Source organism: Trachymyrmex cornetzi, unplaced genomic scaffold (genome assembly GCF_001594075.2).
Source record: "Trachymyrmex cornetzi isolate Tcor2-1 unplaced genomic scaffold, Tcor1.1 scaffold105, whole genome shotgun sequence".
Lineage (NCBI taxonomy): Eukaryota > Metazoa > Arthropoda > Insecta > Hymenoptera > Formicidae > Trachymyrmex > Trachymyrmex cornetzi.
The window spans coordinates 435205-461290 of NW_017295598.1; the positions used below are offsets into that span (position 1 = coordinate 435205).

At 35.2% G+C, this 26086-nt stretch overlaps 1 protein-coding gene across 1 annotated transcript in view; it reads right to left on the reverse strand.

The window, feature by feature from the left end:
- The window catches only part of Nlg3 (Neuroligin 3), a 183849-nt gene extending 158079 nt beyond the window's left edge, over positions 1-25770 (reverse strand). The window contains exon 1 of the mRNA XM_018504728.1: positions 25341-25770. Within this exon, the coding sequence (XP_018360230.1) occupies positions 25341-25728 (388 nt within the window). The 5' untranslated portion in view covers positions 25729-25770. The remainder of the gene's footprint in view (positions 1-25340) is intronic.
- Between the last annotated feature and the right edge of the window lie 316 nt (positions 25771-26086).

The following is a 26086-nucleotide window of genomic DNA, read 5'->3' on the forward strand; positions in this document are numbered from 1 at the left end:
TTGTCTCGTCAAAAAGAAACGGGAACTCTATTCAGAACTCCTGAGTACTATAGTTGGGGTGCTAACTTCACATACCCCAATAAATTGTTTTCTTACCGTTTTCAATATTTTTCTAGTTTCTCGAATAAATTACATTTCGTTTAAAAGTAAACATTTATAATGTATTTTAATAATTTTGATTAATTCAATCATTTTGCCGTTTTCTCTCACATTCGATTGTACTCGTTAATTTGTTAGTAATATATAACAATATTGATAAAGGACAAAACTAGCAAGTAGTAAGACCTACGTAAGCTCAGCCTGAAAGACCTATTGTGCACCGAGTATATACCGTCTATTAGCAATGGAAACAAGTATTTCGCGAATGTCCAGTGGTTCTCAAAGTCAATACGATATATTCAGCCTGGGTATCGCTAAGCAACTCCATAAATTCAAGACTTAAACTCGCCATTGATCGCACGTGTAGCGCTCGACTTCCCACATCGTGCTTAAACTATTACGTAGTTATCTTGGAAACTACGTTCATATCCGGTGTTTGCTGCTGAGGTTACATTCGGTTACTTCGGAGCTATAGATTCGTAGAGTGTGTCATCTATACGTTCCGGAAACTAGCAAAGATGAATTCGAGATTTCCAAGTCCTAAAGATCAGCTTAAAGTTGAAGCTTTCCTGACTCCTCGCGTTAAAGAAGAATCCTAGAATTTATCAATCATGGGATACAAAGTTCTAACTATTTCGGAAGCTAAAAGACTTAAGGATTTAGATGTGACAGTTTTCATAACTGTCAAAGTCGGAAATCTCGATGACTGACAAGGGAATCTTCGGAATTATCCCTCACGTACTTTGAACTTTAAATATTTTGTACAACACCGAAAAAAATGTTTGACCAATTTTTTAAAATTTATCCATATAGATTTAGGAGTCGAAACAACCCTTGTGGTTAGGAGTAAATAAAGAAATTTGACACTTTCGAAAAATGCGAATACACTATTGCGCACTGCCGAGAATATAAAATATCATACAATTTTTGTATAAAATATTTTTTCATATATCTCATAGTTTCAAAGATATTTTCTAAAAATAAAAAAAATCTGTTATTTTTAAGAGATCGGTTCAACCCCTAAACCTCTTGATACAAGCAAATAAAAAAAAAATGTACGTCTAATATTTTTTTATACTCTACAAATATCTAAAAGCCACTCAAATCCGGTGAGGAACAGTTTTGACGATTTCCTCGTGAGTAATATTCCAAAGTGTTAAGAATTCGACAAGAGTTCAATTATGGTGGTTTAGAAGAAAATCTTAACGTTTTAGGGATGGTTGCAGATGCAGTTGTCGAACGCAACAACGAAACTGCAGACCGACAGTTGAAGTCGGCTCGTGATTTCTGTTATTTCGCTGACGCGGCCCATCTATTCGTTTCGGCCGGACGCGAACAATGAATTATCAATTTTCTGTCAGCGTCATCAATTATCGTATAGGACGACGGCCGAGCGGTCGCGCGGTTTTTCTTCCGAAATGATCGCATCCCGCTCATCGTATCGCGATCGTTCATTAATTAAACCACCGACCAATCAATCCATACCGGACACGTCGACGGAAGCCTGACACGTGAAACGTAAAACGTGTGCAATAATTTTTGCTACGAATTTCATGCATACATTTTATCATAAGGCTGCTAAAAATTTTTTTCTCTCGCTGTTGAATATCCTCAAAATTTATATGTAACATTGATTTACAAAGGTTTCTGTTTCTCAACGTCTTAATGATAATTCTTATGTATTTTTAGCTGTTGAAAAAAATATAAGGTTAAAAAGAAGAGACAGGGAGAGAGAAAGAGAGCTTCGTCACATTCAGGTTCTGATACATTAAGAATTTTGAAATCATTTTTGAAAAGACTTTACAAATCTAAACAATTTACAATTTATTTTTTTTATTTTACGGAAAAACACATAAAATACTTAGAATTCGTGTATTGAGAAACAGAAACCTTGTAAATTAGTAATTTTTTGATATATATTAAATATAGCCAATAAATTTTATCATTCAATATATCACTTAAACTTCTATTTCTTAAATAGCTACACATATATGTATTAGACTGATTGAAAAAAAAATTTTTTTTTTAAATCGGTTTCTCAGGTCAAAACCTTATATTTCATGCTAAAAGAACATTCCTAAATTTTTATCAAAAAATATTAAGATTTAGAGGTCGCTAGTAAACGCTTCTTAAATCAAAGTTTTGATTTTTCTTAATACATGGTTGATTTGATGCAAAAATGGCTTAATTCGAATTTTAAATATGGTACTGTATGTTTCTTTGATCGGTGAACACAATGCCATAATTCATTTATTAGGTGTTAAACTTAATTCCTGCCGTTTTTCGGTTCCAAAATTTATTTGTTTCGAAGGGAAGATGAATGAATACCTTAATCAAAGTAATTTCCTCCATTTTCTATTTTATTACTACTTAATGATACTTTATTAATAATACTTTGATTAAGGTATTTCCCTTCGAAACAAATCAATTTTGGAGACGAAAAACGGCAGGAATTAAGTTTAACATCTAATAGTTCTATGATATACGCCTTAAGAAATATGGTACAGCCCGATTAATGTGAAAAAATGATCAAATTTTGAGTTAAAAGTCGATTTTGGCAAGGTTAAATGCGTTTAAATGAGTCGTTACTCCCCTCAAATTGTAGGTCTGTTCATCCACAATAAGATCTAGTTGGAATTTTATCGGCTCCTAGACGGCTTTAAAAGTTGCATTTAACTGGATTATAAAACGTTTTTAAGGATAGAAAAAATTATTTTTAATTGTTTAAGTTCTAAAGTATACCGCTTTGTGATTTTGACATCCTCAAATCAAATGCCTTAATTTGATAATAAAAACTCTTAAATCATATTTTTTTGTAATATGTACTCATTTCATTTTCTGATAAGGATTTTTGATTGTTGAGGCATTTGATTCAAGGATATCAAAACTATAAAGCGATATACTTTAGAACTTGTAAAAAATTTTTCTAAATCCTTAAAAACGTTTTATAATCCAGTTAAATGCTACTTTTAAAGGCCCTGTAAAAGGTCCCGGGAAAATTTCAATTGGATCTTGTTCTGAGTAAACAGACTTATAATTTGAAGGGAGTAAGGACCCATTTGAACGCTTAGAATTTTGCTAAAATCGACTTTTTACTCAAAATTTGATCATTTTTTCACATTAATCGGGTTGTATTTCTTAAGGCGTACATTATAGAGTTAAATGAATTATTGCATCGTGTTCAGCGACCAAAGAAACATACAGTATCACATTTAAAATTCGGATTAAGCTATTTTTGCATTAAATCAAACATGTAAAATCGAAACTTTGATTTAAAAATTGTTCATTAGCGACCTCTACATCTGAATATTCTTTAATAAAAATTTAGGGGTGTTCTTTTTGCATGAAATGTGGAAGCTTTTGAGCTGAAAGGCCGATTAAAAAAATTTTTTTTTCTTGTCAGTCTAATAGGTCAGTATAATAGTACATGTATACGAATTTGCGTTACTATATAAGAAATTCAAAGTGGAATTTCTAAAAATTGAAGGGTAACGAAATTCTTTGAAAAACATATCCTTTTTCAGCGTAAAAAGTCGTACAGGAAAGATTGTTACTCGGTATAAAATCAATTGATTCTTTTCAATGTACCATCATGAATAAGTTGATTCACGAAGCCTTTTCGTGAGTTATGATTGAATTATCGTTATTCATCGTTAACTTTTTTATTTCCGGAGGGCTCTAATCCTGATTGAAAGAGTAGCTTGATTATCTGTAAGGCAGCCAAAAATCCTGCCATAAATCCATGGAAATCGTCGATCGATCTTCATGTTTGTAATCAATGGCGAATTGTTTATATCGTTGTTTATCGGTGGAGTCTGTCGAGCGTGTTTCGGCTTTATTCCCCCCATAAATCGTTTCCACCTATCCTGTGTCCGTACCACCTGACAAGCAACTAATGTAAACGCGGCTCGTGACTGCTAGCGACATTTCCGTCGTCGTTAACGAGGGCACATTTGTTTAAATAATCCACCGATGGTCATCCGTGCGTACTCCTAAAGGTGGATATATATACCGAACGGACGAGTAGTGAATGCGAATTGTAGCTGTTAAAATGCAGAAGACACGTTCCTTGCTTTTAGGATTTTAACTACTTTAACTTCCTCTTTTCGTAGCTTTCACGAATGTTTAACTTATTAAATTTTTACTTTCCCTTGTTGTTGGATTTAAAGATTCGTTAAAAATTTTTAACCTCTCCACACTTGGTAATTTTTCAGCGTTTTCAGGTTTTTGATTTTTAGATACTGCAATTTTATTCCTCGGCTTTCTGACCTTTTCTGTATCTATCGGTTTCCATCGATTTTTTTTCTGTAAAACTCAGTGTACACAACGCTCTCCTCTTTTAATGTATATTCGTTTTTTCTGCGAACGGTTCGGGATACGTGTGACTCGTGGATAAAAACGTAGACGTGAACGAGGGAATCTTGCGCGCGAATGGATTCGTTTGATGTCGAGTACGCCTCGCTCTCATTGGGCAATAGTCAATATTGAATCGCCCTCGAAAAATCCTCTCTTCTTTCTTTCTCTCTTCGTATCCATCTCATCGTGTACCCATGGACATGATATCGACCAATACCACATTTATTCACAAGCGAATTCAAAAGTATATTCTTAAAAAATGAATGCAATAAGTTAATACGTTGAATCGCGAAGTTATTTTTTTATTATAAAATAGCTTGATATCGGTTAATTAAGATAAGTAAAAGAATAGTATATCTTTTTACACAAAGAAGTTGTCAGTTGTTATTTAAAAGATGTTAATTTATTAAATATTATTTATTTGCATAATGATACTATAATTTACTTTGCCATGTATATATTGACTTATACAGCACAGAAGCTTGCAGAAATATTACGTTTGCAATAGTTACCATAATATTGCTGAAATGATCTGTGCTATATTTACTTTGCTATTTATTTATAAATGTTTAACATTTATTAAGTTTTTGAGATTAAATAATTAGAATAATTGATAACTATTCAAAAGCAGTATACGAGTTAAAAATGTATGATTGTGAACCACTTATATATAAAACATGTAGCAGCTCGGGTAATAGAATCCGCTATCGCTTAGGGGATATGCGCTCCGGAGAAATCGTCCAAGTGCCATAATCCGTGGCGGCATTGTGCAGCGGGACGAAGTAATCGATACGTCGCGTCCGATCTGTGGATGGACGCGACGGCCTCGATAGAGCCGCATGGGTTGAACGAGAAGCCGTTTATAGATGATCGATCCGGTGCCGACAAAAGCCGGACAAAAGCCACTTCGCCTGCGAACGGGAGCTGAACTTAAGTCGTTAGATCGGTCGACAGAGGTTGTGACTCACAACGATGTAGTCCTCATAATTCGCGGGTGGGATCGGACTGTACCACGCGAAGACGTTTAACGCGGTCGATAAATCGGCCAGTAAATCCCTTTTAGAAGCAAGGATGCATCCGTGTGAACGACCACTTAACAACTCGCGGCTATTGGTCAAAGCGCATTCACAGCTATTGAACTGCTCGCCAACGCTTTGGAATTTTTCTTTGTTCTGTCCATAACCAAATAGACACTAGTGGATACGAATGGCGTCTTCAGAAAGATTTGGAATTGGTTTTGAAGATGAGAAAGATTAAGAAAAAATATAATAATAAATTTAAGAATACAAATATGCACACATTAAAGTATGTAAAATAAATGTCTCAATGACTGGATTAATAAGAAGATACGATTAGTTTTACATTAGTAGAGGAAAGCCCCTTATTATGAGATAGCAGCGTTTTTGCTAAACTAATAAACGCTATATATTGGTTCCATCATGAATTTATTGCTCTTGAATTGAAAACTATTTAGTAGAAAATTCATTATTAGATCATGTCTGTAGTCATTGTAAAAAAAGATTTTAGAATTTGGACGTCTTCAAGTTACGTTAAGATGAGGCTTTAAACCTTATTTATTATTTAATAAGTAAATATTTGGCAATAAATTTTTCATGTAGTAATAGAGTAAGATCGTATTAATAGAAAAATACGGAATATGTTGAATTGTTTAATTACAGAAGTTAGATTTGATAATTGTAAAACCGTAAGACGTGGAAATCGTAATATGAGATATATTCAGGGTATTTCTAATATGAAATAATCTATACTCCTACGTCATAGCGAAAAACGTTGCTAAAGTATAATTGTCAATAATAAAAAGGAATACCGGAATGAACATCGATGTTAACATGCCTGCTTCTGCGATGCTTAATTCCAACTACCTGAAGACGAGTCCTAAGTACAATGCATGTTCATTTTGCGCGCATACTGGCTATATCTGTTTGTATTTTAAAAACATTACGTAAAGTTTCTTAATTGTAATACTGATGTATTTTGCGTTTTATTATCGATTTCTTGGGGCATCTCATATTAAGAGCACAATTTTTTACTTGTGCTTTGCGATTTGTTCACTTTTTAAATTTCTTTAATTTTCAAAAAAAGTAGAATTTGAATTAAATTTTCTACATAACATTATCTTAAAACTTATTAAATTCTCTTCAAAATGACCTATTATTTTTTAAAATTCTGCCCATTGACTTCTAGCATTTACTCAAAGTGAACTCACTATCTCATAATAAGAGAGCCTTTTTCATATCGTTGATTAATAATATTAATTAAAAAATAATATTAATTAAAAAATTGCACAAAGTAAATAAAACAATGAATTTATAAATAATTTATAGTTTAAAATCTAAAAGGAATAAATTCATAATTCTCAAAGAACGGAAAAAGCTGTACATTCTAAAAATATAAAAAATTAATTGCAAAACTAAAAATTTTTATAAAAATTAAAAAGTATACAGAATCTCAAAAAGGGAATAGCAATTTTAAGAGAGGAAAATCTGTTGGAAGGACAAAAACAAACTTACAATTCTGACTTTTCAAACATGAGAAAAACATGAAAAGAGTTCCTTTAAAAAGGTGAGTTCTTCGTAATGTTGAATAGAATGGCTTCAAGAATTACTAGAAAGCATTTTGTAGCTTTTATTCGATCGTCATTCTCATCTATCAACATTCAATTTCTCTTCCCGATAGTCGTCTGCGGGATCCTTTTGGTAGTCTGACAAATGGAAGCTCGGCCGCAGAGGGCGAGGACCTGGACGAGGAAGAAAGTCGTCGAGAGGGTGAACATTTCTCTGGCGATGAAGAATGTCCGGAATAATTTCTCTGGATTCTCTGAAATAATTTTACCCGGTCCACTTTGTGTCGTTGCGCGGTCGCGGCTCTGCCGTTGTCGTCGCTGTTTTACACGCTCGCTGAGAACGTTTTAAATCCTGCCTCTGGATTTACCTTCCTCTTCCTTCCCGGCTTTCCTTCTCGCCGGGAAGAAGGATGGCCCGAGAGCCGCCGGCAAAAAGTTCCGACGCTAAGTGTGTCTGACGTTACCCTCTTGTTTCTCCTTTATTGTGCATAATGCGCCACTTCCCTTCCCTACCTTACAAGTCTTCTTCGCAAGGTCGCACAGGTCCTTGGATATGTTCAAGAAGATCACTCGCATGAACAAAAAAACCTCAGGAAGGAGATTAATCCTTTAAGTACTTTATTCTTGTTGGATATATGGACGAGTTTATATATATAAAGCAAAAAACAAGCCTGAAACAATTTTGCATTCGAGAGAGATTGAGAAAATTTACTCATGTCGTATAAACGAAGAAAAAACAAAGATTATTGGAAAAGAGATTAACAAGAAAGTATTCTTAAACATTTTACTTGAAATTTAATTATCGAGTTTATCTCAGCTTTTTGAAATAATTAAGTGGAGAAAAAAAATGGTAATGCGTGAACCTCTGCTCCTAACGTGGAGACACTCCACTTAAAATTCTGTTATAATTAACACCATCTCCTGCAAGAAAGGTTTCTAACTTGTTTTTAGATGGATATCGAAGTCGTAAAATTCTGAATTATTGTTAAAAAATCGTATTCATGAAAAGAAACTTATGAATTTAATAATATCTTAATACATTTGAGAATTTTCTATAAATTCCAACTATTTGGACTTCATGGAAAGTTCAAATAGACTTGAAGAATAGAAATCAAAGCCATAAACGGTCTAGCTGGATCTTAATGCTTGTATGATTCTTATGTGAATTTATATACTACGTATGTAGTCCCACAGAAACGCGCGCCGAAAAATTTTCGGTCTTGAAACGCTAACTCTACTAAACTACCGCAGTAATATCACGAGTTAAATTGACTAGCAATTTAACAAATTTTTGATGCTTATTCGCATCTTCGAAACGATCTTAATAATGATGAATAACATTAAAATCTGTAAATAATTAATTCTTATTGCAAAAAAATATTACCTCGGCCGGGAGTCGAACCCGGATCTCTTGCATATCGTGCGAGCGTCCTAAGCCTTTAGACTACCGAGGCCTCAAAAATTTGTTAAATTGCTAGTCAATTTAACTCGTGATATTACTGCGATAGTTTAGTAGAGTTAGCGTCTCAAGACCGAAAATTTTTCGGCGCGCGTTTCTGTGGGACTCTACATACGTATAGTATATAAATTCACATAAGAATCATACAAGCATTAAGATCCAGCTAGACCGTTTAAGGCTTTGATTTCTATAGTTTGTGTTATCACATGTACGGTCCTATGATATATTATAAGACTTGAAGAAATTAGATTCTATAAATATATAAGCGAGGAGCCACTTTTCAAGTTTCTTAATCGTTTCAAGTGTATTTTATGTTCAATTTAGATCAATAAATTATTGTTTGTGATAATATTGACTTAAATATAACTGAAAATAAAAAAACAACGTGTGAGCCCACAATATCACATTTTCCTCTATTTTTATAATCTATACATAAGTAGATACAGACATCAATTTTGATGGAAAGCGAATCCAGTGACGCACAAGTATTCAGCGGTAGATCTCTTCAAAAATCCTATCTTCTCTCAAGAAAAGATTTGTCTGGGAAGCAGGCTCGTTAGCAATAAAAGGTTCTACGTGAGCGCGCGATCCGCGATTTGTTTCCTAGAAAAGTTGGGAGATTTGATGCACTCTGTCAAGATCCGGCGGAACGAGAAGTGATCCTCGTGAAAAATTCATTTAATCCTGCCGCAGGGTACCGAATGCGCTGTCGGTTAATCTTGCACGAGGTGAGAAAACAAGGAGATCTCAGTCCTGGCAGGACTCGGTCACGGCCGCACTCGACTTCGGCTTAACCCCAGTCCTCCAGAGGCTTGCTTCCCAGCAACTGCATCTCCGTAACCCGGATTTGTCTTCTGTCCTACGGGACCCAAACGGGAGCGTTACTGCCGCGAATACGAATTTCTCCTGACCCAGTTGTGTTTTTCAAATGATATTCTCGAATAATGGCCAGACAAAAATTGAGCGGCTTGTCCACTCGAGTAATCATATTTTGAATGGGTATATTTCAACTATTTGTATTGTTTGTAAAAAATATACAATTCTAGACTCTTTATTATGAGACTTATAAGCTATTACGAAGGCCGTGTATCCATAAATTGTGCGTGAAAGTCTATATGAGTGTCGGTTTTCGATGTCTTCAGGAAGCGCAAATTTGCGTATTGGAAGGTATTGTCGGGGGTCTGCGTATTGTTCCCCCGGCAACTTGGAGAAAGGCTATTTTGCTTGCAGCATAATGGAAATCCTGGAATATAGTTCCTCTGTTAAGTACCTGCAGGAGCTTTCGCGCAGAGGTGCAACAACCTTCCGTTACGTCAACTAATTTAATCCCCCTTCCTCTCGCTCTACACGCTTCACATTACTCTTCGTTTCTCTCTATTCCATCGAGATCGCGCTACGAAAGCTAAATAGGTTCGTATCTATTATTCATTGTAGTCTCGGAAACGCGTCATCTTAGATCACGAAGTTCTCGAATTCGTGTACCCTTAACTCCTTAAAATCCTTGCAGCTTAGATTTACAAATCACTGAAATTCTTTTAATTCTCATATTCAATTTTCATGTACACATTCTTAGAGCTCAAGATATTGAAGTCTCTGAATCTTTATTGACGTAATTATCCTCGATATCCTTATTTTTAATTGTAAAGTTATAAAAAAATATAAATTTTCAGGGTTTTATAAAAATTTCATTTATAAGAAATAATTTTTTTAAGGATAAAAAGTTATTTGTATAACGTAATTGTACATACTCTTTTTGTTTTTTATTAAGTTTTAATTTTTTGATTCTCATACTGATTTCCGAGACATAAATTCCTAAGTCATATGAGCAACTGATCTCTAAAAATTTTCTGTACAGTAGCATGTTTATTATGTCATATATTATGCATTTATTTGTCTCAAACAAAAGATTATCACTTCAAAAATCAATTAGAAAAATTCATAAAAATAATCAAAATTATTTTAAAAGACTTGTTCTGAAAAGATGATTTACACGGTGAACGGCCTGTTCCATCTGGGAGTCAAAATGTTAAAATTGCATATGTTTTAGATTTTCGAACTTTGAGGAATATTGGATGTATTTGTAAATTCGGTTAAATTTATCTTTTTTCTTTCGCTTTTTTATTTTCCACGTCATGAGAGTCAACATATGTAGGTTGTCTATTATTGATCGGCATCTCACGCCTCGGCATCTTTTACAATAGACGATTTTGCATTGTGTCCGTTGGTACCTAAGCCCGGCCGGCGACCCCGAGCCCGTGCTCGTATCCGGCGACGAGTGTTTCACGTGAAATAGGAAAATCTGGGAATAAAGCAATCTCTGCCCCGTCAGCGCTCCGTGACTGCGTCCATGATTGCCGTTTTCAGGAGGACCTAGTAACTCGCTCGACGAATATCGTTCTCTGACTTTTCCCCCGGTTTTCCGCTACCGCTCAGGTTACGCCCCCGATTTCCCTCGTACCGTACCTAACGTCTTTCGCTTCGTCTCTGCCCTCGAGCGCAGAATCTCACTTAATCCGTGGCTCGGCACTTCATTCTCGGAACTTCCAAAGACGATTAGAGAACATGTCGATCGCTTCACACTCCATTGGCCGGAAATCTCAGTCTCCCGCTATTGTTGCAACTCTTTAAAAGTCAACCGGTTCGGAATCGTCACTATCTTTTAATAAAACCCGTCAGTCGTACCAATACTATCGACAACGTTTTTTAACTCTTTTATTTTTCCGTCTTTTTTCCTTGATGTATGAATTTTTTGCTTCCAATATTAAAATTAGCAATGTGTATCTCGTTAGAAATGATAAAACTCTCTGCTATCTCATTAAAAGGTGAGATGACAAGGGCAAAAGGTTGATGGCTTTTAGCATAACCCTTTTAAGCCGGGTACGTCTTTCTCTTGCGAAATTAATGAGAAAAGGTAACCCACCCTTGATGCAACGGTGACATTGTAGAACTGTAACCCTTGGCCGAGAGTATACGTTCCGTACGCGTGCCAGTAATTATTGCGTTGTTGAGTCCTTTGTCTTTTCTCGTATAATAACAGCCGCGAGATGGCTATTTTCTTTGATATTATGTCGTTACGACTGTATAAAATTTTTTAAGGGATCAGCATCCATTTACCAATCCGCCTTTTCTTCTTTTCTAATTTAATTCTAACCCTATCAATTTTTTGTGTTATGCCGTCACGCGCGCGACTGCATAAAGCATTTCAAGAAATAAACTTTCATTTACTAATACTGTAAAATTCCAAATTAATATCTTTTTATTTCAGATTGTAATTAATTTCGTCTTTTCTTCTTTTCTACTTTAACAATAAATAAAATAAGATTATATAGGACTCTTCAGTTTCAATAAATTTAAGAAAAGTACGTAATGGGATATGGGAGTCAACGCGGTACTTAATGCGTAAAAACTTTTTTTGCGCACTAACATAAGTACCGCACTAACTCCCAGATCTAATTGTGTATTTTTCTTAAATTTTGTTTTCTATTTTAATTTTGATATTTTCCAATTTTTCGTAAGTTTATTAATTTTCATTGCACATAAAATATCAAAACGATAAAAGAGAATAAAAAAAGAATGACTTTTGGCGACTGAAGCACAGTACATCGCACGATGATGAATGAAGACAGAAATCGCCAGCCATGACGGTCCGACGGACATTTTTAATCCGACAAAAGTTTGTGAATTACGCTTAGCTGGCGCACGGAGGTGTAGATAGAAAGAGAAAGGGGAAGTAAAAAGGATTATGTTCTCTCTAATGGCTCCTATTCCCTTAGTCTTGCGCTTCACTCGTCCGTTTCTTTTTTTCGTCCTTTCTCCCTTTAAGCCGCGAACATTCATTAAAAAAGTCTCCTGCCAAGAACTCCGGGGGTGAAGACCGAATACAGAAATGAAAATGGGACAAGAGGTTCAAGGGGGGGTGGGGGTGCAAAGCGGACGAGGGAATTGGAGAAAGAAATTTTTTACTGCCTGCGGCACGAGACATCCTTCGAGGACCTCCACCGTCCTTATCTCACCCTACCGGTCTACCATTCTCACCCTCTCTTCTCTTCATCCCTACCCATTCGCGGTACAAAGCTGCGACCCCTTCGCGCATGCTGAGGCTGACGTTTTATACGACTGCGGGGTTGGTTGCACTGGAAATAATTATGCCAGCGTTAAGCGCGACACCACTCCCGCGATGGAAGGACCTCAGAGGGAGAGATCCTTATAACCGAGCAGATAAAGTCGCCGCGAATATTTCTGCGCTTTATAATTTAACTTAGCTTCGTGAATTTTTCATGTCACGGATATTTAAGGATTTTTGAGTCCAGAAGAAACATGTAACTAAAATATGTAGCTATCTGTTTGGAAATGGATCTTTATTACCAATATAACATTAAAACTTCAACAGAATGTCTGATACATAAGAAAAATTTTCGCAAAATTGTTGAGTTAAAAAAAGAATATCCGCTGAGATATTAATGAGTACTCCATTCGATTAGAGATCCTATAGTAAAAGTTTAACGAAAGCGAATAAAAAATGATTTTTTTCAGTTCTAATATCTCGTAATTTAGACATTATCCAAGATTTGAGACAAAGTGGAGACACTTTATTTTCTAAAATATGCAAAACAATAATTCATTCAACGTAAAAAATTGCTGTTTATGTGATAATAGAATTGATAAATCCTCCTCTCCTTTATGAAAAGAAGTTCTGGATCGTCCATTAACATAATTCACCCATTAACATAATAAATTTAATACCTGTTAACATTATTAATAAATTAATTAATATTTATATGCTTGTTTACAGTTACAGTGTTACAATTATGATATATTCTACAATATTCCAATATTACAATATCAGTACTATATTATTACAATATACATAGGATTACAATATTACATAGTTACCTATGGTATTTTAAAACTTATGGTATTTTAAAATCATATTCAAGTTATAATATTATTTTTATATACAGTTTAAAAAGGGGGAAAATACGTTTGGGAGTAATTTCTTCTAGTTCGACATCATCGCTTTGCAAGCCAAGCGTTGTTGCGACACGATCGATAGAGGCGACCGCCATCTTCTTCACGATCGTCCACAAAAATCAGTGACTCGTTTTCCACACGCCAGGCGGTTAAAGCCGCGGAATGTTGCCGCGTATTAGCATAACAAGATTCTCTCGTGCACGTAATGCGGAGGTGGTTGGGAGCGCAGGACGTAGGGCTCACCGATCTGCTCCCTTTCCCCGTCCCTTGTAGATTTGCATGGCCCATTTAAATGCAATTTCTTTCCCTCGATCGAGGAATTACGTGAATACGCAATCCGTCTGACCGCAAAGTTCATGTGTATTTCCCGCCATAAGATTGAAGGGACTTGTGCCCGAGGATCCCGGAGACCAGGAGAAAAAGTGATTTTATAACCTTTTGGTGGATAGAAAAGTTACCTTTTCTATCGATTCAGTAACCGCACCCATTCTCGTTCCATTTTTGTTACAAAAAAATCGGAGAATCCGCAAACAATTAATCCGAACCGATTATTCTGATTATTCCGACCTTTCTATCGAAATAGTTCTTCTGTTAATAAATCTCTCTAAATAAAGTATTATTATTAAATTGACGATTAATGTAGTTTACCATGTTACATATTTCCAGCTTCAGTTTATAGTTACTTTTTAAATATGACAGACCGAATCGGCGTATTGTTTATAGAACTAAGGAGTGTATTTACAAATTTGTATTTGAACATTATCAACCATCAAGATTCACTTTGATTGAAAACAAAACTTTGTCTCTTATTTGATTTATTCTTTTTCATCAGTCTAAAATTTACTTATAAATCTTTATCTTTAATTTAATTTTATCTTTAATTTAATTCAATCTCGTCTTTCTCCAAAAACAAAACTTTTCTGAATGGGAAAGAAGCTTACAATAACAGCCTTTTTATTAATTTTTTTCAGAAATATTCGATAGATGTTTAATATCGACGCCAATCGACACTTGAAAAGTCTGACTTGCGAAAGTTAACAGATGAATAAATCTAATGATATAGTATCTTAAGGAATAGTTTGTGCTGTTTCTAAGTTTGTGACACGGCAAATTATATATCCTTACCACAACATCTCACATACAGTATCTGACTCCGGGTGTAGTAGTAGAACACAATATTTGCAATTAATTAACTGCACCAAGTACTCAAAGTTCCGATAGGGCTCGAGTTTGGTCTCCCAGCCATCACATTACCGCAGGAAATTCATTAATTTCGAATACGATCGACAAACGCCCTTTATTAGGTTTCATACGAGTCGATCTATGCTGCTTAGTCTATTAAAATAACAATAAATTGGTTAACCACTAGTGGCAAATTATCTCTCGAAGTTCAGGGCCAGGACCGTTGAGATTAGCTTCAGAGTATCCGATATATCGTAGGAAACCAGAACATCGTGGGACACCATATGTAGGTACGAGGAAAGTTCCGGAAGTTGTTATTACTTTTAGCATCCGACCGGCGTACCAGCTGTATAACGTAGCTACATACTTCTGTCGCATACGCACGCTTATACACGTAATAAGCAGTCTACCATGCGTTCCAACTTTCTACTGGTCGTTGAAACTTTTTACGGAAGCGTTTCCGGATTTAATAGATCTCGTTTCTATTGGGTCCTTACGATAAACCAGGTCGCCGGTCGCGTCAAATCTCTGTGTCCTTAATAGCAAACCTCCCGTAGTTCTGTTCACGAAACATCGCTTCGAATTCGGAGTTGCCTTGATAAAATTTTCATCGAACTCTTTCCGGAATTTCAAATTACAATTTTATTTCTACCTAGCTTTCGTAAAAGAGTATTTAATTCTCGCTTTAAAATATTAAAGACCCTTTCTCGGCAAATACGTCTTTCACTCAGAGACTTTATACTGTATTTCATTTTTACACTTTTTTTTCCCCAAGACTCAGATTTCCGGAAAAGTTACGCTACCGCATAACTATTATTAACGAGTTCCAAGCAATAAAAATTATAAAAGTGAAGAAAAAATATGTAAAAAATGAGAAGGTAACTTTCCAACATTATTTAAGAATTGTGACAAAATACTGTATTATTTTGAAAAGATCATTGAAATTTAATCAATACTTTTTGTTTGTAAATTGCTGTTTGAGAATGTAATATTAAATGCCATAAAATAAAATAAACATCAAAGATATAACATTTATTATTTCAAATATTTATTTATAAAAATGTAACGTGGAAAATAAATTGTTGGAAAAAGGTGAAAGGTCTTCTATATTTGTAATTCAATGGTGATTCGTAGTATTATTACTTTAATTTCCTACAAAAGTTATGATTGACTTATCAAGAAATTTTACCTAGGAAAAGTGTAGTCTAATACATCCGTAGAGGTTGCAAAGTCGATTATTAGTCCATAGGAGACAAACGATGTAAATGAGACACATAATTGATTTCGCCGACCATTTGCGACGTAATTAAAAAGCTTCCGATAACGTGGACCGGCTATTGTTACGCAATGAAGCGCGACTCACGCTCGTCAAGCATTGAAGTTATGCAGCATTACAGTTCGCAACGAAATTACGTCGGCTGAACGTCATAAGTTGCGAAATTTGCATTTAGCTTCGGCCTCCCGAGCTGCAAACTGCGCCACGCCGTGGATAATCGAATTGCGAATGCCTTTTCATCCCGCTAAACTATCATCGCTTATTTGCGCGAGCTATCTAAACTATTTTGCCTACGTATTTAGCGCCCTTACATTGTTAAATGTATAAATGGCATTCGTGGATTATCGATGTTTAGATAAAGCAAAGGTAAAAGTTTAAATCATATTCATCATTTCGAAATGAAGTGCGATCGCCAGATGTATATTTTAATTAAATACGAATCAATTATTTCATCCTTCATTTTTTCGCACGTCTGCGAGTCGCAGACGTTTCCGCTTTCCGCGATGCAAGAGATTGAAAAAAAGCTATGCGAGCTCCTGCCAATATTAAAAATATTGTGCAAATAATCGATCTCTCGATTATTTTTACACAAAGTCGGACTGCGCGTGACGGTAATCTGATAGACAGAACGATGAGGACGGAAAGGAGGAGAGCTTTAAGGTAAGATTGAAAGCCGTAAAGAATAGTTCTCTAGTCGCACTGAGTGACCAAGCGTCTCTCTCTCTCTCTCTCTCTCTCTCTCTCTCTCTCTCTCTCTCTCTCTCTCTCTCTCTCTCTCTCTCTCTCTCTCTCTCTCTCTCTCTCTCTCTCTCTCTCTCTCTCTCTCTCTCTCTCTCTCTCTCTCTCTCTCTCTCTCTCTCTCTCTCTCTCTCTCTCTCTCTCTCTCTCTCTCTCTCTCTCTCTCTCTCTCTCTCTCTCTCTCTCTCTCTCTCTCTCTCTCTCTCTCTCTCTCTCTCTCTCTCGCACTGCCGGGAAGATTCTCCACGGTCCAATCATCCAACGCAGCCCCCTGATGGAGCTGTCAATTGCAGAATTGTAGGCGAATGGCCCGTAATGGCTTTCCTGTAAATGCGAGCGCGAGACTAAAAGCTTACAACCTGTATCGAGATTCGAGAGGATAAATATTCAAATTGACGTAGAGTGCAGATTTAGAAAATGTTGTAACTGGAAAGAAAACACATCACCTTTTATGGTTTTTTCGAAATCAATGCTTTTGTGCATACATACATTTTTTCTATAACATTTCAGTAAGCCTAGAGGCAACAATACGGAAGAAACGTATCCTAATCGAATAGGAATAGAAAAGAGGTAAAGGAGATACGTAAGCATAGATATAAAATGTAGATTTATCGCAGATAAGATAAGAATAACGAGAAAATATTATATGCACGTTGAAATTGATGTATGGATTAGATTTAAAAATAACTAGCCTACAAAGGATGGCTGAATGTATAAGAATAAGGTAAAAAGTATTCAAGTCTTCTTCTTGACTCGTAATGCTGAAGGTAATAAAGACTGTTTTTTTTCCTTTATGATATTTCAGTACTAGCAATTTGGACTGATAAAATAAATAATATTTATTAGAGAGAAACGAAATTAGCTGTTATTATTATGGTGAAATTATTGACTTCGACGAGTAAAATCAACAAATTGTGATTGCAATTTTCTGGATTGCATACGTGAATTGAAATTTCTTGAAGACAGAATTTGGATACTTTATTGGAAGCTTGTAGATGAGAAAGAGAAGACCCTGGCGTACAATTGCATTTAATGGCTCACGGAGGAGAAGCTGTAGACTTGCAAAGGCCGAGTTAAATGGAGTCGCGAGATTCGAGGCGGAAGTCGCCTCCCAAAGCACTTTGAGTGATGGAGTCTGGGGAGTAACAATGCGAGACGATACCTTAATCTCTCGATAATTCCTCGTTGACGTCCTTCCTTCAACTTTACCGTACGCGCGAGAATTCCTTGCAATATTGCAGGATTGCATCGGCAACTGTGAATTTGCGTCATACTAAAGAGTATTTTAGTCATTGAAAAAATAATAATTGTGTTTTTCTCTATAAATAAAAGGGGATTGATAGAAATTAAAAATTAAAATTTAATGCACGAAGAAATTTGTCTGAAAATGCAACATTTTAAGTAAACAAAAGAATTATGGATTAATCCTCTTTTTTTTTCTCTCTCTTCTGATATCCCAAGCATATAGCTTTTGCAAAGTTTGTGAGAAGTGTATATCTCACGAGGATGAAGGGGTTAATGACATGTTCAGAGAACTGACGGAATGCGGACGGTCGGCCTTCACAAACAACTACATTTTTCCCAAGCATTTTCGCGGCAGAATTTTCGCTAACGCGCGTGCAAACATGCGGAATCGTTCACAGTGCGCGAAAAGAGCTGTTTCGTGGCTGTGCGAAATTCCACCCGCCGCGCCGCGGCGTCTCTCGCCGTTCGTTTTCGTTCCTCACAGTCACGCCCGCTACAAATTCGATTTACTCGCTTCTCTCCCCTTAACCTGGATCTCTTTGAAATTTCATTTCCCGTGTCCCTATCCCGTGACTTTTTATCACATTCAATTTTCCTCTTGATTTCGACGGGAGACAAATTTAACAATGTCATTAATCATTTATAATTAAAAGTAATACTATGTGCATCTTTTAATGATTATTGTTTAGCAATTTAATGCCTTTTTTATTGCTTTCTTCTAAGACAATATGCTTTCTCTATTTCCAAAGTGGCACAACCTAAAAAAATGTAGTTTTTGTTGTTAGTATGAATGAGCTAATAAAGACAAAGATTACTTCATCAGAAATAAACTAATAACTTCAGTCTGTCCGTCAAATTAAAGTTTCCAATGGAATCATAATATCTTCTACAAAAGTGACATATTTTGATTTAATTATTTCTGTCGTAAATGAGAGAAACGAAAAGTCAATTCTACAGAGAAATATTTAGAGATAAGATAATTTTGAAAATCGAAGTGTAAAGAAGAAATTCTATTATTGTAAATTTAGTCATTTTATTTCATCAAGATGCCTAGATATAAAGTTGACGATATTCGAGTTATGTCTCTTTTAATGCATTATTTCAGATTTATTGTAATTCTGTAGGATATAAAAATAATAAATTCAAAAAGGGTGGATTTTGTATGTTTTTTGATTATGTTTGTAAAAGTATATGTATAATATATTCTTTTTTTACCGATATTATTTGATTATATAGTCGATAATTTTCTGTTGGAAAGTTGAAAAGTAGTTTTTCTCTTTTTCTAAAAAACGTAACTGTTTGTTTGCTAAATTATTATCCGTCATTATGTTAAATGCTTCCTTCAGAATTGCTTTTGTTGGAAAATACAGAACTTCGAAGGGCTGTATACTGCGAAGGCTTAATGCCTTAAATTCTAAGAATCTTTCTCGAAGGCATTGCAATATGTGGCGGCGATTTATAACCATGTGATATATATGCTAGAGAAACTGTACTTCGTTTCGCAAAGTTCGCAGAAGAAGTACCAGAATTAGTTTCAGACGAGGTACTACCTCGATTTCCATTACTAATTCCCGTTAATTTCCATTACTAACCTGGCATAATTAAGCAGTCTACGAGACTTTTCCTTTCCACCATTTCCGCCGGATGGTCACGTTACAGTATAACAACTTTTTAACTTCGAAACGAAAACATCTTACTGATTAATGTATTTTCAGAAAGTAGCTTTTAGATCTTTCAATCCTCGGTATCTTGATAGACGAAATCTTATAAAATACGGATAGATCTTTCTTTCTTATTTGAATTGTTTAATTTATAATTTACTATTTACAATTTTTTTCACTAAACATTTTAAGTTCTTTTGTCACTAGATCATTAAAATTTGTTAAAGTTTCTGAATATGCTTAATTATAATATATCCTTGCAAAGTATAGAGGCAACAATAGAAATCGATTAAATGGAATGAACAACTTGAAACCGATATAAAAAGATTCAATCTTGAAATTCAGTTTTGCGATATTGCAATATTGAAGATCAATTCTTTAGCATATTCTTTAATATTCAGAAACGGAATTCTAATAGCACAATCGCCGATCTATATAGTAATTCTTGAATGGGATATAATTAAAGTTAATTGCGATGCCAAAAGTTCGTGCTCGTTCACCGGGAAACCTTTCGAAGCCGGAAATTATGATTTCAATGAAACTCTACAGCGGCATTTTGGATAGACTTTGCGATTTGTAATTATTGTTAAATAATAACCGCGAATTTCGATACAAAGTTGCGACAGGGAAATTCGCGTTTGACGGATCAAGTTTTTGGTCGTATTAGCGCGCACATTGTGCGGAATTACACGTGGGAATTGATTCGTTAAATCTATACTCCGTGTAATGATCAGCGCGGCGTGAAATTAGCGCGGGATCGTAATTAAATTAATAACTGGATTACGCCGCGTTGATCCTATAATTATCGTTTACACACGATAAGGTTTAAAAGCCCGCTCCAGGAAATCGATGTAATGTGTTGCGATCCCGTTGGGGAGGCGATCTGTAATTAATATTCAATTACCATTAACATATTGCAAGATTAGACGCCTATTCTCTCCCTTAATTTTGTGTTTTTCCTTTTAATAAACATGTGTCTCTGTAGATAAGATTATTCAAATTATGCATAATACAGAACTTGTGAAATTACAACTAAATATTTTCATTACAATTTATATTATTACAATATCAATAATTAATAAATTATTAATATAATTATATTGAACTGTATATACATTAATTGTTAAATATTATTAAATGCTTCACTATTAATAATTGCATCTTTGTGATTATCAAATTCTATTTAAAAATTAATCGTAGGTTAGTAGAATCAAATTTAAAGACAGAAATTATACACATACATTAAAAATATTTTAAAATTAAAATAAAAATTCACTTATATGTTTAGGTAAAAAAATTTTAAAAGTCGAATATGCGCATAATATTTAAAATTTGTGCGTTATCAGATCTGCAAACGCAGTGAACTATTTTTTCCACTTTTTTACCCGTCTCGGAAATTTACTGTCGCTAAATCGTGGAAGGGCGACAACGATAACGTCGCGCGGTGCAAAGATCGCTTGATACTTGAATAGGAAAACATACGCGGTAGGCTTTTGCCATTCAGTATCGAAATAGAATTTAGTACGTAACGGAGAAAGATAGAAAAAGGGATAGAAAGAAGCGATAACATGCGGGAATCGCTCTTCAACCCCTAATAAATCATCTACCGCCATGTTTAATGCAGCTTTTTCAATTGTCCTCGGGCTCACGTATTCACACTGTAAGTCCTTCAGCTACCGATTTACGATCTGCAGATGCAGCTAATATCCATTTGAATGCAACACATAAAATTTTTTGTATTATAATTTTACTCATAATTAAAATAGGATAATAAAATAATGAAATTTTAATGTAACAGAAAATTAATTACATTAACAGAATTCATTAATATAAGGAATTAAATTGACGCGTTATTAAAATTAGAAATTTATAATTATCACGGATTATGTTTCAAAATTTTTGAATTTAAATCAACTTTCCGGTTTAAATCGGATAACTGCAAAATCTTTTTTGAGATCAGTGTGTAGAAAATAATGTCGCAATGGCGGACCAATGAGTGGGATGGAGAGGATTGTACGAATTCCGCGGCTGCAAAGCGATTTATGGGAAACGAACGCGGGCTATAAAATAACACTTCCCATTCAAATCGGCAAATTAATGGTCGCTTTCGTGAATTCTTTGTTTGGGCAGCGCGACAATGGCGGCGCTTGTTGAGTTATTATCCTGAAATACTACAAAATTTTAGGAACGCCAGTTTTTGCAAATTTTCGTTAATTTCGACAGATCATTTTCTAACCGCGAAGATTCTGGTATTCAGAGCCGCCGACAGATTCTACGTTGCTACGTCCAAAATTGGATTGATGTTATACTTTTAGAGTATCTGGCCCCAGGAGTAGTAAAGATTGATCGGCTTGCCTAGGCTTCGAAACTATTATCTAGTTTAGATACTTAAGTCCGCGCGGAAAGTTACTCCCCGCGAGCTTTAATCTCTCTAAGCACGAGGTGATTATAAAGTTTCTTATTAAGTTCCCGTGTAGCACCACCACCACACGCGTACTCGAGCCGCCATTGCAATACACGGGTGAAAAACTTTGCCAGTACTTCAGCTATATGTAACTCTCAACAAGGAGAAGAAAATGCGAAAGTGCTCGCCATAGTATTAGAACATGTTTCCCACTCTACATAAAATTATATAGGAGAAAGAAGAGGGCACATTTACATACATTTAAACGCTGAAACAGGTTTGGACAGTTTAAATATCGTTTCTCACAATATATTAAAGTTCTCTTTATTATTCTGTCTTTTATTTCAGTTTAATATCTATTTTGTAATTATTTTCATTTTTCATCGCATTTTATTTAATTCTTTGAGAACAGAAGCTTTCTCTCTCTAACAAAGAAACTTAAAGAAAATCTCATTTTCTAAGGGCTTTCGGAGTTACTAAATTTGATTTTGTGTGGCCTTAGAATTCTAAAATTAAAATATCAAAAAAGTAATGTGATTATCATGAAACTCGGTTTTAGAAAGTTCGTGGTATTGCTGAATTTGAATGTAGCCTGAAAATATCAAATTTCAAAGGGGTATATATAGTACCCTCCAATGAAGGAGGATTTAATGTCACAGGGGTCATAATCAGAGTTTGCAAGTTAGTTTGAAAATTAGTATTAACTGTTGTGTAGCTTCGAATAAAGTGAAATTGGAAACGTGATGTTGTTTTGCAACTACAGAGTCCTTAAATCTCAGTTTTACGATATAATCAGATTATTTTTTCAATACATTCTTTTCGCCCCATATCGGATTTACCATTTAAATTTGTAAAATTTTTAACCTCAGATGCGAATAAAGTTATTATCAAATTACTTCATAGGCCAAGTTTCATGAAAATCGAACGAACAGTTTATAATATAAAAGAAAGTATGTCGAAACGGTCATGCCAATAATCGATAAAGGATTAATTTAAACTTATACATATTTTATCTTATTTAATCCATTTTACTTTTGGATCTCACAAACTATAGGTTATTAAAATATATACTGTTAAATTCTCACATTACGCGCGCGCACGCGCGATCAAATCTCTATATATATTTTTAAATTATCTGTAATATATATTCTTTGACTCTTTTATAATAAATCATGGAGTATTATAATCACGTCTTTTATAAAAAAAAAACCTACAACATGTAATATGTATGCATCATGTGCATTGACATTAAAGTGCTCATTCTATATACATGCTCCGCTTCGTATTTATTCGACATTAAAAAGACTCGTGTAAGCTTGATATCCTATATGGGGATTAATACACTCGTGGAAAATATGGCGAAAGCTTTCGTCGTCAAGGAACGTCGATGAAAGGTAGACGATGAATCGACGTGGATTTCTTCGGCTACGTCCGTTATGCAGAAGAAACGAGAAAAGACTGCACACAAAGGAGGCTCGCCTTCTTTGAGCCTCTTTCCGAGGGATCGCAAGATAATTGGCTGATTTAACGAGATCACATTCAGGGGATTCGTGCCATGGTAAGAAAAGCGTGTATTCTTCCAATGGCGAGGTAACTTTCGTTAGAAAATGCATGCGATTATCTCATAATATTATCAGCCATTGAAAGAAATTAATTGTAAAAAAAATTAAATCTAATGTAAATCTCTATGAATATATTAAAATTTAATTTGAAAGAAGATATATACTCTCAGAAAACAAAGCCTACTTTTACAAACTTTTTTTTACGAAAACTATTAACTTTACTCAAACAGAGTTTTAACCAATATTTTACACGTATATTAATGTGTTACATATGCACTGTTTGAGTAAAATTAATGGTTTTTGCAAAAAAAATCATAAAATAAGCATCTTTTAAACCCGTCTGGGTGTATCTCTCTCTCTCTCTCTCTCTCTCTCTCTCTAATAAAAAATCTTTAAATCTCTTAAATCCAAAGTTTTCAATTTATCTTAATCCATAGGGAAGGAAAGTTGTATATTAATTCCCAATGTAATATCTTCGCTTCCACATGTATACAAGTGCAAATATAACGCTTGGACAATGGCACTTTACGTAAATCGAGTATCATCGCGTTTAAAATTACGCAATTATATCTTAAATTCTCGAATTACATTGATTCGTGGGAAAGAAGATCGTTAACTTCCGCCGGAAGCGGTGATATCACCTCTTTCACGGTCACAAAGCGTGAACATGGCGCTTGGACGCGACACTTTGCGCAAAATGAATGTTCATCATATTGTAATTGGACGGAAGTAGTATATTTTACTGATGCGTTTGTTGAAGGCGAATGAGATGCAAAAACGGGGTCGGTGCACTGCAACTTGACTCAATAGCAAACGTCCCGTGTAACTATTGTGTTGATTACAAGTTTACAGGTGAAATAAAAAGAGATCGTTATATTGCGTGTTACGATTTGTACAGGTAAATTGGATATCTGGAAAATAAACTGCGTCCAATGCGGGATTATCTGTCCATGGATGGACGCGTTTATCGAATCCCTTTCCGCGGAAAATTGTGTACTGATAATAGAACTTTATCCTTCAAATCCTTTTGCGTTTGATTTCCGTTCGAATTGAAATGTAATCTACAGCTTGATTACTAGTTAGATACTTATCAATAGGTATTGGTTCAAAGCAAATGAATTCTAGTGTATTCCATGTTCCTGTTTAATTTTTTATAATAAATGTGTGATTATAACGAGTGAAGATATGTCGTTTTTTTTTATCGAAACAGCACGAAATATGGAACAAAACAGCAACTTTAGATTGTAATATGTGCTGTTAAAATTTTATTATATTCTCCAGAATTATACATACATTTTGCAGCGCAAATATTTTTCTGAAGTTAGACTTCATTGATTTGTATTTTTAAATGATTGCCTGATTTTAGATATACTTTATTTAATTTTTAATTGTTTTAATTATTGATTCCATTTATTTTGAAGGGTTTTTCTTCGCTTCAACGTCAAATCAAGAGATGTTTTTATTGAAACATCATAAGGAATAGATTAAATTAACACTGTAAATTTAAATTGTAATATGCTGTTAAATTATATTTTCTAAAATTGTAGATTTCGCAAATATTTATTTTTTTGAAATTAGACTTTACTAGATTTGTATTCCTAAATAACTATCTGATTTTAGATATTTTTTATTAAATGATTGATCCCGTTTATTTTGCATCTCAAGTAGCACAGCAGCGCTTGGAAAGCACTAAAAAAACGACTATATACGCTTTTTTAGCGCTTTGCTAGCGCTTTGTTAGCGCTGGGTGCTACATGGGATTATTTCCTTTTGCTTCAACGTGAAAAAAAAAACAAAGTTTACCTTGAACAGGCGCGTAAATGTTGAGGTATAGGCAATCCTCGCTTTGGTTCTTGAGGTAGGGCAGCAGCCGCTTGAGGTATTCTACTCTGCCCTTGGGCATCTTGTCACTGAGCTCCGGTAGCTTTTGAGGACAAACGGGTCCGAATTTATCGGCGATCTTAACGCCCTGCCAAAGGGCACCTGTGACGGGCGGCATGAAACGTAATGAGCCAATCGGTGGCGAGGCATAAGGTACGCCGCGAAATACCTCGACACCTTCGAGATATCGATCAAGGGTAACGATCACGCCCGATAGCTCGCCGTACTTAGTCCTGACGATCCTCGAACTTAGCTCGGCACCGGCGGTCGCCAGGATCAAGCCGAGCAGCGCCAGGATCGACAACGTCATTTTGACGCGATCACCGACGTCTTCGGCGTCACCTCCTGCTTCGGCGTCACCTCCGCCGATCACTTTCTCGCCGTTCCGACGCCTCTCATATCGCCTTCCTCGTCTTACACTGCGACAATTTCCTCTTTAACCGTCACCAGAGATGAGGATGTACGCGAACTGATCCATTTCGCGATTCTCAGAAACTTGTTCACCTCCTGGATGCATCAGTCTTCTTCAAAGTGAAGGACAGTTCGATGACTGTTAGACTTTATTTCGCTCAATCAATATACTTAAGACGTGCTCAACCAATAATAAAAGTTAGTAAAGTTTGTTGCTATCTTACAATTGCTCTTTCATTCAGCCTACGAAGAGCACA